At 48.6% G+C, this 12,069-nt stretch overlaps 1 protein-coding gene across 1 annotated transcript; it reads left to right on the top strand.

The window, feature by feature from the left end:
* UBE2Z (ubiquitin conjugating enzyme E2 Z) lies at positions 1-11,988 on the top strand. The gene is made up of 7 exons (XM_064524626.1): positions 1-456; positions 2,088-2,160; positions 3,951-4,138; positions 6,102-6,213; positions 6,827-6,939; positions 7,464-7,554; positions 9,459-11,988. The coding sequence occupies exons 1-7, from the start codon at positions 122-124 to the stop codon at positions 9,627-9,629; spliced, it is 1,083 nt and encodes a 360-aa protein (XP_064380696.1). The 5' UTR covers positions 1-121; the 3' UTR covers positions 9,630-11,988.
* The last annotated feature ends 81 nt before the right edge of the window (positions 11,989-12,069 follow it).

Genomic DNA, 12,069 nt, shown 5'->3' with positions numbered 1-12,069 from the left:
GTGGCGGAGGCGACGCTCTGGCTGGCAGTCGGTGGTGTCGGCGCGAGGCGGGGGCCGCTCTGGCCGGCGGACTCGCTGGTGCGGAGTCCCGGAAGCGGAGCTCCCCGAGGCCGGGCGCAGAATGGCGGAGAGTCCGGCCGCCGAGGAGGCGGCCCCGGCCGCGGTGCTGGCGGCGGCGGGCGGCGGCGGCGCCTCGGCTGGCCCGGGCGGCGGCGCGGGCAGCCCCGGCGTCTTCATCCCCGCCGAGCTGTGGGCGGCGGCGGGCTTCGGCGCGGCGCCGCCGGGCGCCGGCGTCGCCCCGGGCAGCGGCGCGGCCCCCATGGCCGGGCTGCCGGCGGCGGCGGCGGCGGCGGCCGGGGCCGCGCTCCTCACGCACTCCGCCTTCTGGGACCCCACCGTCAGCGGCGACTGGGACAGCGAGCGGCCCAGCCCCGCCTGCCTCCTGCGGATCAAACGGTGAGAGACCGCAGCGCCTCGGCTGACGGCCCCGCTCCTCGCCCGCCGCCGCCCCGCGGGGCCCCCCGGGCGCGGGAGTGGGCTGCCTGGGCGCGGCGCCGAGCCCCGTAACGCGGCGGAGCCTCTCGCCCCCTCCCCGGCGCCCTCAAGGCAGTGGCTGTCCTCTGGGCATCGCCGGGGGTCCCCGGGGGTCGGGCCTGGGCGCAGGCCCCGTCCTTGCCCGGTGCTCCCCGCACCCAGGTGCTTGGGTGAGGACAGGCCTCGCGTGTCGCCCCCCGATCCCCCCTCCGGGGTCTCTTCCTCCGTCCGTTACCGCCAGGCTCTTGGCAGTGGTGCTCCTTGGTGCCTCGCTCCGATCCTGTCCTCGGGATCGCTGGCTCTTCCTCGCAGTCGCTAATCCGAGAGGGCAGCAGGCTCCTCTCCTGGTACCCATCAGCGGGCAGGTTAAGGCTTATAAGACACCGACCTGCTGGTAACGCTCCTCTCTGCTCTCCGACTGGCTTTGTCTGCTCTGGCTCTCAGAAGGATCGTCCGAGTTAAGCCTGGCATCGTGTCGGTAGCTGTCGATATAATGAGCAATGTGGTCTCGTATTGTTAGAAATGCTGGCAGCGTTTCAACAAGTTCTTCCTCTTCCTTCACAGCAGGTATCGCTGCCATCCAGTCTCTTGTTCATCCTTGCTCTGTTGCCTGTTCTAGACCTTGTATAACGTCTTCCAAAGATGGCACCAAATATTTGGGTGGTTTCCAATCTAAACGGCCAGAAGCACTAACTTCATAACGTTAGGCAGGAAGGCGAGGCTCTCCTGTTGCTCTTGTACTTGTTCTCGCGCTAAAACCTCTCTGAACTCCATTTTCTTCCCAAACAGGAAGGCTTAGTCGTAGCTAGTCCTGGAGCTCGGCACAGCTCTGATCATGGGAAGGATCTTTTTGTTAATGGGTGCCGTTCAGTACATCTGCAAACTGCATTGAGTCGCAGCTCATTCATTATTTTTCATTTCATTTAGTCTGAGTCCCTAAGCAAACAAGGCCTTTGAGATTAGGTTATATGTGTCTGTTTATGTGTCCTAGTAACTCTTGAACCCACGGGCTGATCAAGACCAAATTCAATAGAGTGACAAAGTTCTCAAAGTTAGGACAGTTTGGGGAAAATAAATGACTGTGTATAAGAAAGAGATTCTTTAAATACTCTGAGTGTGGAGAGGGAAAACAGTTGCTTTCCATAGAAAGGGAAAATTGTCCATTAGACAGCAGAGAATTCACCTAAGAAAACTTTTGAGAACTCACCTATAGAAGTTGTGGTTGAAGTCTTAGATGCTGAAGCTGATCTACCATAAAATGCAAGACTGTAGGTAGTCAAGTTTCACTTGGGCTGATGCCTCACTTACTGATTCACTGAATGCTTATGCTCTTCAACTGCCTCAGCTATTGTTTAGGATAAGCTGGAAGAGCTCAGTCAGAAAACTGAGACAAAGGAGAAAGAAAAACATCTAATTCTTTCAATTGCAAGTTTCCATCTTAAAAATCTGTCCCTTTGTGTATGTGCGCAGATTTGTCGTCTAGAACGTTCCGTGCCTTGAGGGCTGATGAACGCCAAGGGAGATCTTGACTAATTCCTGTTTCCTTTGTTCAGGGATATCATGTCCATTTATAAGGAACCACCCCCGGGAATGTTTGTTGTGCCTGATCCCCACGACATGACCAAGGTAAGGGAAGATTTGGAGCAGATTCAACTTTCTATTTCTCTGTATTTTGCTGTTGATAGCTGCTTTACGGGTTTGCCCAAATGGCGTATTCCCTTAATGTTTTGAGAGGAGTCAGGGTGAATCTTCAAGAGAATAATCTGGCTCCAGTTTTCTGGGTTACATTGAGATGGGCTGCATTTAAAATGGGAGGAGGCTCTCAAGGAAATTGGCTTGGTGGAGAGATGTCATCACAGGGATCTGAGCAGCTTTCACAGATAAACCCAGCACTGCCTCGATGGCCCTGTGAACTAATGAAGCGCTGCTCCAGCTGGTTTTATCCTCCTGATGCTTGAAAAAGATCAACAGAGCAGCTTGAGGAAGAGCCAGCTCTGGAAAGCTGTTGGCTGTGGGAGCTTCTCAGAGGGGCTGAAAAAGAAAAACATCCATCAGCCACCAGCAGAGATGGAGTATCTCTGGAGGCCAGAGGTGTTTAATTCTCATGAATTGGTGGTGGGATGTGTCACCAGACCTGCACCCTGTCCTCCTGCGGAGCTGCTGGTTTTCACTGGTACCAGGGTTGTACGCAGGTCTGACTTGTGCAGCCGCTGCCAGCACATGGCCTCGAGCAGATGTACTCCCTGGGGATCGATACGGCTGCGGCCTCTCCTGCCCCGGTACTTCCTCTCCTGGCTGCCCGGCTCTAGGGGTTTTCCAGGATTGGGAACTTCCAGTTATGTTTGAGGTAGTGCAGTGAACTGGCAGGCAGAGGCTGCTCAAATGTTCTTGATCCAGTGTGTTTCTTGGCCTGTCTGGTGCTGCCCTTTCTCCAGCTAGTGTCACCTATTCTGGCTGCGCTGGTTTCTGAGAGGTTTCCCCTCTGCTGCATACTTCTGCCTTCCTGACAAACTTGGCACCCCCCAGACTCCACCAGTGTAAGCGCCTGCCTGCCTCAGGGCCTCTGGGTTTTTGGAGGCAGCACAAAGGGACTGTCTCTGCGCAGGCAACTCCCGCATCGAGCATTTAGCTGTAGCTCTGGCTTCCCTTCACGCTGGGAGCTGGAAGTGCGAAAATGCCCTTCAAGGGAAACGTGGGTTTGTAAAACACCGGCCTTGGGTCTTGTAACGAAAATCTGAGGTAGGTAAGAGGACATTAAAGGAGACTGCTTGGATCACTTCAGGAGGATGGGAAAGCAGTAAGCTTCCGTAAGAGCCCAATGGGAGTAGATTTTCTGGTACACAATTGAGATCTCTGAGGGTAATGAGCATGGAGAGAATAAGTTCTTAATTTCAGATCCTGGCAGAGGATATTGAGTGATTGGTTTCAATAAGGCCAAATCAGCACGAGACCATAAAATTGAGGAATGTTCTAGTTCTGGCAGAAATTCTGATTTTTTTTTCCCTAAAATTAGATTTTTTAAAAATTTGAAATCTTACTTTTTTTTTCCTCTCTCTCTTTTTTTTTTTTTTTTTGAAGCAGAGCTTACTAGCTGAACTGTGATTCAGTCTGGTTTGGACTCTGTAGGGATGTATGTATGGGAGGCAGCTGTTGTGGACTCTGGCCAAACCTTGCCTTGGAAGCCTGCTTTGCACATTGAGCATGGCAGAGGGGGAAGAAGTGCGCAGCAGTGGCTCAGGCTGAAGAGGGAAGGAGGGAGGGTAACGTGCGGCCTGCACACGTCCTGTGCTTATGGACGATGCTGTGTCCGTAGCGCTGCCTGGGTGGAGATTTCTTGCCTTTGGTTGGCTGTGTTGAGGATTTGACGGTGCTGCACAATTTTGAAGTGGTGCGCAAGACGGGCTTTTGTTTTCCAGATTCATGCATTGATCACAGGCCCATTTGACACGCCTTATGAAGGGGGTTTCTTCTTGTTCCTGTTTCGCTGTCCTCCAGATTATCCCATCCACCCACCAAGGGTCAAACTGATGACAACGGGAAATAACACAGTGAGGTTTAACCCCAACTTCTACCGCAATGGGAAAGTCTGCCTGAGTATTCTAGGGTAAGAGGAGACTTTGGCTATTTTCAGGGGAAACCAGGAGGTGGCTGCAGGCTGTCTTCTGCCTCACGCATCCTTCTCAGTACATTGTGCCCTGATGTTGCCCCAGACATTTGCTTGGATGCACCTTTATGCTTCTGTGAAGTTATGTGCAGAATCAGAGCCTTAAAGCAGCAAAAAATCCTCTCCTCTACTGAAATAAGAATCCGGCTTGTCTTTAAAAGCACCTGAGAACGGAGCAGGGGAAGCATGAAGTTCAGTGGATGCTGCCGCTCTCCTCCTGTTCCCCCCTGCAAAGACTTGGCCCGAGCACTGCATTTCTTCTGCTTTTGCGCTTCGCAGCCTGATCCTTAATGTTGTTTGAATATAGGTTTTTGTGGTTTTAATTTCCTTTCTCTGTGTGGGTTTAAAAATAAATAAATAAAATTAAAAGCCGCTAAGAACTTCCTTGAGAGCCATTTGACTGCTCTGGGCTTCCACCTACACGTAGTATGTGGGGCTGAAGGGTGGGTGTAATGATTTATAAGCCACCGCTCCCATGCTGCCTATTGAAACCGGCTCCACTGCTGGAAATGCTTGTTATTCACCTGCTTGATTTTTAAGCGTGTGAAAGTCCTGGTTGATTCAACGGCTCTTAGGGCTCTACTAGAGGAACCCTGGCCATGGTATGACGTTCCCAGCTCCAGCTGTGATAGATTCACTTGCCAATAAAGGAAGATTTTTGCTGAGTCCCTGGACTGTTGCAGCTGAGGTGTTTTTACATGTTCCCTTCTGTTGCAGACAGGTAGTAAGAGGCAGCCAGGTGGGGAAGGGCCATTGATGGCTTGAATTGCTGTAGGGATTTGTTCAGCCAAAAGGAGTCTGGGTCGTGATATGATTAAAAGACTGCCTTTGCCAGGCTGGTTTCAGCAGTGCTGTGCACTTGTCATTTACACCAAAGCTGGTCCAAGGAGCTGATACTTGTCCAGGATCTGGCCCAAGGCTGGGTGGGAGGGATGCAGTCTGGATGGGGAACATCTTCCTCCAGCATATCAGTCTTCCTGATCCAGTAAGCTGGATGCCAGCACCTGCGAAGCACTGGGATGTGTAGGCACGTCCACAGCTTGGAGGTCTGAATACCCAGCAGTTTCCATGCAAGCTGCGTTGTTGCTCATATAGTGTAGCCCTGGCATGAAAACTAAATTATTGAAGGGTGACCCAAGGGCCTTGGCCTTAGCAGAAGTGGGAAGCACAGAGGCAGCTGAGAATGAAAGGATTTAGGAAAAGCACATGTGGGTCAGTACATTTGTTCAGCTCACAGGGAGACAGATCTGTATCTAGAACTAGGATATTAAGGGCAGCAGGCAGCAGAACAGCTTTTCCTGATTATGCCAGTCTGTGCAAAGGTTTTTGCTCCCCTGTGTGTATGAAACCAGTACCTTGTTCCTGTAGCAGAGCATTCGTTAGTATTTTTTATGTTAATCCTTGTGCTGAGTGTCTGCCTTGCAAACTGCACAAGTGATGATCTTTTTTGGGTCTTGAAATTCAGATTTCAATTCTTACGAGTTGCTGGTTTTGACTTGTAGTGTTGGTAGCTTGTGTTGCTCCCGGGTGCTGTGCAAGATGACAGCCCTTGCTTTAATGTGCCTTGTAAGAGGTTTGGAAGTGTTACTTTTCTCCAGCTCTGCTATATGTGAGGCCCTGTGTGTGCTGGCAGTGGAGTAAAGTTTACCAGGCTCTTGCCTGGCTCAGGTTAACGTGAGCAGTTGGGTGAGAAAGAATAGTCTGGCTGCACCCTTGAAACCTTCTCAGTGTCCAATGCTTTTTATATCTGTATCAGCTGTTTCTTTTCTTGTTGTATTTCTGTAAGGTATAGATGTCTCCCTGTGGTTTCCCAAGCTTTCTGATCTTTCGGTAGTTGGAGGGATGGTAGTCGCTGGGCTTGTCCTGTGTTGTTAATTAATGCTTTTCTGTTTTGATGCCTCAGCACTTGGACCGGGCCTGCATGGAGCCCAGCACAGAGTATCTCTTCAGTCCTTATCTCCATCCAGTCTCTGATGACTGAGAACCCCTATCACAATGAACCCGGCTTTGAGCAGGTGAGAGTTTGGGATGGGTCATGTCTGATTCTGCAGCTATTTGTCTCTTCCCTCCACACTTTGCTTCTGGCGGTAAATCCCAGTCTGGAAATGGGGACAAAAGTAGGTTACTTGGCTCTTCTCCAGCTTGCTCTGCCTCTACTCAGGGCTTGAGGGGGAGTTGCAAGCCAGCTCTGAACTAGAGGGTGCTTAGTTCACACCTGCAGAAGGTAACAGAAACGAGGCATTTGAGGAGTTGCTGGGGAGATGGGAGTGTTCTTCATTTCTCTGCTACACAACTCCTGAAATGGCTTCCTTGTGCCATATCGTTCTGTCATGCAGGAACCAAACTTCTCAGACTTGGTCTCCAGTATCCCAGGGAGAGATGAGGAGAGAGGCAGGTTTCTGTGCTGACTTTATCAGCTGACCTGTCTCCACAGCTCTGCGAGTCCAGGGCTCTGGAGACGCATGAAATCTTGCTAGCTTTTCAGTTGCAGCATAAATTAGCTCAGCATACACTGAACAGACAAAACCATAGTGGGTTCATGCACTGGTGAAATTCATCGGGCCCAGGAGGGAGAGACTAAGAGCCATTCCAGTTGCATGGACTCACTGGCCCAAATTCTGTTTCCAGGAGAGGCACCCTGGGGACAGCAAGAACTATAACGAGTGCATTCGGCATGAGACCATCCGAGTAGCAGTGTGCGACATGCTGGAAGGAAAGTGTCCCTGTCCTGAGCCTTTACGGTATGGAAAGGAGATATGGAGGGAGTGTAAGAAAATGGGTGTGGGGGGAAGCAGGATCGACTTCTCTGACTGCCCTTCCTGACATCCTGAGAGTTGCTCCAGGGAAGAGCAAGCCTTTAACTCTCCCAGATCCAGCAAAGACTGATTGTTTGGGGTAGTCGGATTTGTATGGTGCCCAGGAGCTGTGCATTGACAAAGGCTGGGTTAATGTGCACAATGGCTGCATCCTCTGACTAGCATTTGAGAATAAATGTGCCTTGTCTTATGGCAAAAAAGAAAATCTTGGGGGGAAGGGAGACTGCAGCTGTTGTGTAAGCACATGCAGAATCCATTCAGCTGCAGTGATGCTGTAGCTCATTTTGCTGTGTGTCCTGCCTAGTTGTACCCCATTGTCTGGAACACCCTGTACAGGCAGTTGATTTGCTCAACTGGAGTTCAGTGGGATGGTTGTGAGCCTGGATGAGGCAACCGTCCCTGTAACGCTGTCATCCTGTGTTGACTGTGTCCCCTTTCATTGCCTTCAGGGGCGTAATGGAGAAATCCTTCATGGAATACTACGACTTCTATGAAGGGGTGTGCAAAGAAAGACTTTATCTCCAAGGACAGACAATGCAGGTGGGTGGCAGACAAGCTTCCTGTTGATCGCACACTGCCTTAGTGAGGGGCATGTGGTTGGATAGCTTAGTGAGAAACAACTGTGCTGTGATGTGCAGTACCTAAAGGTACATAGGATGCATCTGGACCTTTTCTATCAAGGGTATATTCCAACTTTGCTTCATCCTTGAAACTGAGACCCTGAGACGTTCCTGTGGATAAAACACTGCTTTCCCCAAGCTCAGAGAATACAGACAGTGCTTTCAAAGCTGTTAGATTTCTCTGAATGCTGGACCTGAGCCACTCTCCAGGAAAGCAGGTACTTCTCTGAGCAGTGAAACCAAGGTAGTTTGCTTTCATGTCGATTTGGTGTTAAGGGGGGAGGGCAACATGTAGGTTGCCCAGTGCTGGTGGGGACTGAACTCTATTGCAGCGTTTTCCTGTTGGGATACTAATAGGATTTTTTTCTTCTGAGGTTCCTTTGCTCATACAGCAGATAGAAACTCCTCTCTGTGACTCCTTGTTCTGTCAGATTGTGTTGAAAGTGGCTGACTGAGCCAAAAGTTACTGGAGGAGGAAGGGGTGGAGGAACAGAGGTAATATGGCAGATACATCTAGACAGGCTGAATACAGGAGTCTTGTTTCTGTAGGAAAGTACACTTTAAAGAATAGATTGTCAAGCTGTTCGCATATGAACAGACGCGTCTTCCTTTCTTATCAGCCATCTCTTGTCTGACTCATTGAGAAATTTCACCGTTAAGAAAAGATGGAAGCAGTTGATTTAACAATCTATAGTTAAGCCCTTTTTTCCTGTCAGTGCTGTTATTGGCTGTATAATTCATAAAATGAAAGGATTCCCAAAGCAGGAGAGCTCTTGTTTGGAATGAGAAATTCCCCCAAGGCAGATCCATGCCTCACTTGTATCTACAGAGAGTACTGGACTGTATAGTAAAGTTTGATGACATTAGAGGGTTGTCAGGCATAGCCCACTCTTGTTTCTTCTGCAAGAAGCCAAGGCTTAGTTGCTTTCACCATGGGTTTGTGAAGAACACCGTGGACTGGCACTGCCTTGTGCTTGGTTCCCAGAGGTAGTGACTACCATGTTCCGTTTTCTGCTCATTTGTAAACGATAGCGTAGGAAGGCATCAATGCAATGTACTGGAGAGATGCCATTGTTGTCTCCACCACCCTGTATTTAAAATGAAGCCATTCCAGGGTCAGTATCAGTTGAGCACTTGCCATATGTGCTGTCTTGTTAATTCTGGAGCCGCATGTTGGCTTGTACTAAAGATCAACATCAGATGGGACAGTGTAAACCCCCACTGTCTTATATAGCCCTGGCAGTGCATCTTCAGCTTGAAACTGGGATGAAAGGAGCAAGTGTTAAATGTCCAGAGACTTCTTGCCTTTAACCCAGCTACATCTCAGCTGGGGGATTTAATTTGCAATAAGAATAGTGTTACTTTCATTTGGAAGGGGTCTGTAGCACTAATATAGAGTGTGATCAAATCTTTGGCCTCTGGTTACAGAGGCTTTCATTTGTAATATGTTTTCTTTGCCTCCTTGGTGTGGGCTTTGAGACCAAATCTTTGAAATAGCTTTCTTCCTTGGAGAAGTGCAACCCATGTCTGCCCGGCCTTTCACCTGTCTATGAAGTTTGGCTGGATTTGTAAGGCTTCCTAAAAGAGACTCCAAGCAGAGAAAAGTCTTCAACCTCTGCCTTGACACTGGGGGGGCCTCTTGGTCACAAGCTGGGATTTAACCCTGAAGTCTTTGACCATTCTTCACCCAATTACTGTGCAGCTTTCTTCTTTCTGTCTCTTGCCCTGGTAAATATTCCACACGCTGAGCCTAGTTTGATGTGATGCTTCACTGTAGAAGGATAATGGTCTTTATTAATAGATCTATCCACACTTTCCTTCCAGGATCCTTTTGGTGAGAAACGAGGCCACTTTGACTATCAGTCCCTATTAATCCGTTTGCAAGGAATTCGGCAGAAGGTGCAAGAGAAGCACCAGCAGGAGAATACAGAAATAGACTCTGAGAGCAGCTCCTCTGAGACAGAGACAGACACTCAAGGTTGTTCCAAAGCTTAGAGCTGCGTAAGGAGTGGAGAGGCCAAGCCGTGGGGATGTTCTGTCTTCACACTCTAGAGTACCCCTGACAGACTCGACAACCAAACCAGTGCCAGAGCGGAGAAAACTGCGGGACGTCTTTTGTCTCCTTTTACTGCTCTGGTGGATAATGCTGAATGAGAAGACTTCATGCTAGACAAAGCCAAGCTTGTGACAGGCTACTATTAAAAGGTACTTACTATGCTAGAAAGCTGGAGCATGTGGCATCAGGTTATTTTTTGGAAACACCTACACTGGGTTCTTTTTTTTTTTTTTTTTTTTTTCATTTGATTAAAGAATGAGATCTAGACCGTGACTCCTCTTTACAGCTTTTCTGTTCCTAGACAGTGAGCCCTTCCCTGGGGCCATGCTGAACATGGAGCTGTAGCTGTGGGAGAACGTTGATGAGTCCAGGGTATGACAGGGCCCGTGCACTGTGTGCCCGGGTGAAACCTTTTTGTGCGGGTCGGGAGGGATGGAGCCCCTCTGCTCCGTGGGAGCCCACCTACCTGATGTCTTTCTTCTAGACACTGTTCTAGACAGACCAAAGATAAAGAGCAGTGGTGGAATCTGGGCTCCTTTCTGAAAGCTTTATTCAAGCCCTGGGTGACTTCATCCACTGGGACTTCGGGCGCAAAGGGGAGAATGAAAAGTGGAAACTGCAAGAATTCATAAATCGAGTGCAGGTGTGTTCACCCTGGCATTTTGGGGGAGGGAGGGTGAGAAAATTATTGGTTCAGAGATGGGGGAGCACTTAAAAATAAGTCTAGTTTGTGTATTTTTTTCTAAGGTGTTGATTTGAAATTAGTGTTCTAGAAATGTTTTATCTGGCTGCTCTGAATGGAGCTGTTGTTGTTTCCTTAACTGAAGTACTCTTTGCTTTTCACCCCTCCAGTCTGTGTAATATTTTATTTTTCTCCCCTCTTCCTCCTTCCCCCTCACTCCCAACTGTTATTTTGATCCATCAGATTGAAATGCTAGAATAAGGGGCATTTCTAGCTAAGGAAGCCACCGTTTCTGGGTGGAGTTCTTCAGAGGTGCATGCCTCATTACTGACTGAAAATTCCTTTGCCAAACTTGGCCGAGTGCAAGCTAGCTGAGTGTCATAAAGTCTAACACCTCGATGCTTTGAACGTTTGTTTCAAACAGCAGCTTTTTACTAGGAGCGAAGACAAGCCTCTTGGAGAGGTGTCTGCTGGCTGTGAGTGCCATTACATCAAAGATGTATTCAGTATAACTTAGGTGGAGGTGAAATACCCAGTTTTTCCAGGTAAATGAGCCTGGTGATGATTGATTGGAGCAGTAAAATGTTTTGTTGATGAAGAGTTTAATCTACTTTTGTTTTTTGCAGGAGCTTTGATAGAAAGCTAAGCACAGAGTTGCACGTTGTCTCAGGCCCTCTCCCACTTCCCTTAAACACCTTCCACCAGCTCAGCTCTGTTTCAGACTCCTAGCAGTGGTGAGGGATCTTCCAACCCAGTCATCTTTAAGAAAGTGCATAGAGAGAGGCCAAAAGACCCCTGCAGTGTGATGTACAGAAAGGCAATGTCCCATGCATCACTGAATTATCTGGAGTCTCTGTGATTTGAGTATCAACTATTGCAGAAGTCAGCAGCCTGCACACTGCTGTTTAAGCAGTACTGAAAGGTGGAAACATTTCTGAGTTAGAAAGGTGCCATCTAACAACTTGGGAACCTCTTCCCCTTTAGCAAGCAAACTCCCCTGGGTCTGTCATTGGTATGATTTAGACTTAAACCCTGTCTTCCCTTGAGGGAAAGCTAAACTTGCATAGGACTCACTCCACACATACACCAGATGAGAGTAAATAAAGCTATGTTCACCTTGAAATAAGGTCTCAGGGAGGCAGTGGGGTCTCCTGAGAAGTCATGAGCTGTGTGCTACTTTAATGCCTCTTTAATCCCATTGTAAATGTCACGTTGTTTTTCACCATTCAGTAGCATTGTGGGTAGAGCTGTGACTCTGCTGCCTTCCCAAGGCAGAGCTGGTTCTGAAATCTGTTTGTGATGCATGTGGCGTTACCATCCACCGATACAATGAAACAAGAAAATGCCTTATTGTGGACACTATTCACATAACTAGCATGTGGCTGTAAAAGAGAAGTATTAGTTTTATAGCTCTAATGTTCTGTCCTACCATTTCTGAATGTTTCCATTTCAAAGTGACAATCCTCAAATGACTGCTCTAGGCGGAGATGTTTTAGCAACAGATTTTTAGACCTAATTGAGTTGAAGATATATGCACAAGAGTCACTCTAAGATACCTTGTTTATATACTATTGTACATAAGATTTTTTTGTGCAATAAAGTTTGTTTTGGCAGAATCTAGACTGTGGTGGTACTTAGTGGAACAATGACTCATTCACAGAGTAAAGAGGACTACAGAACGGTTTCTCAACTGCTTT

This window comes from Dromaius novaehollandiae, chromosome 22 (assembly GCF_036370855.1).
Source record: "Dromaius novaehollandiae isolate bDroNov1 chromosome 22, bDroNov1.hap1, whole genome shotgun sequence".
Taxonomy (NCBI): domain Eukaryota; kingdom Metazoa; phylum Chordata; class Aves; order Casuariiformes; family Dromaiidae; genus Dromaius; species Dromaius novaehollandiae.
This window is presented reverse-complemented; position numbering and strand designations above follow the sequence as displayed.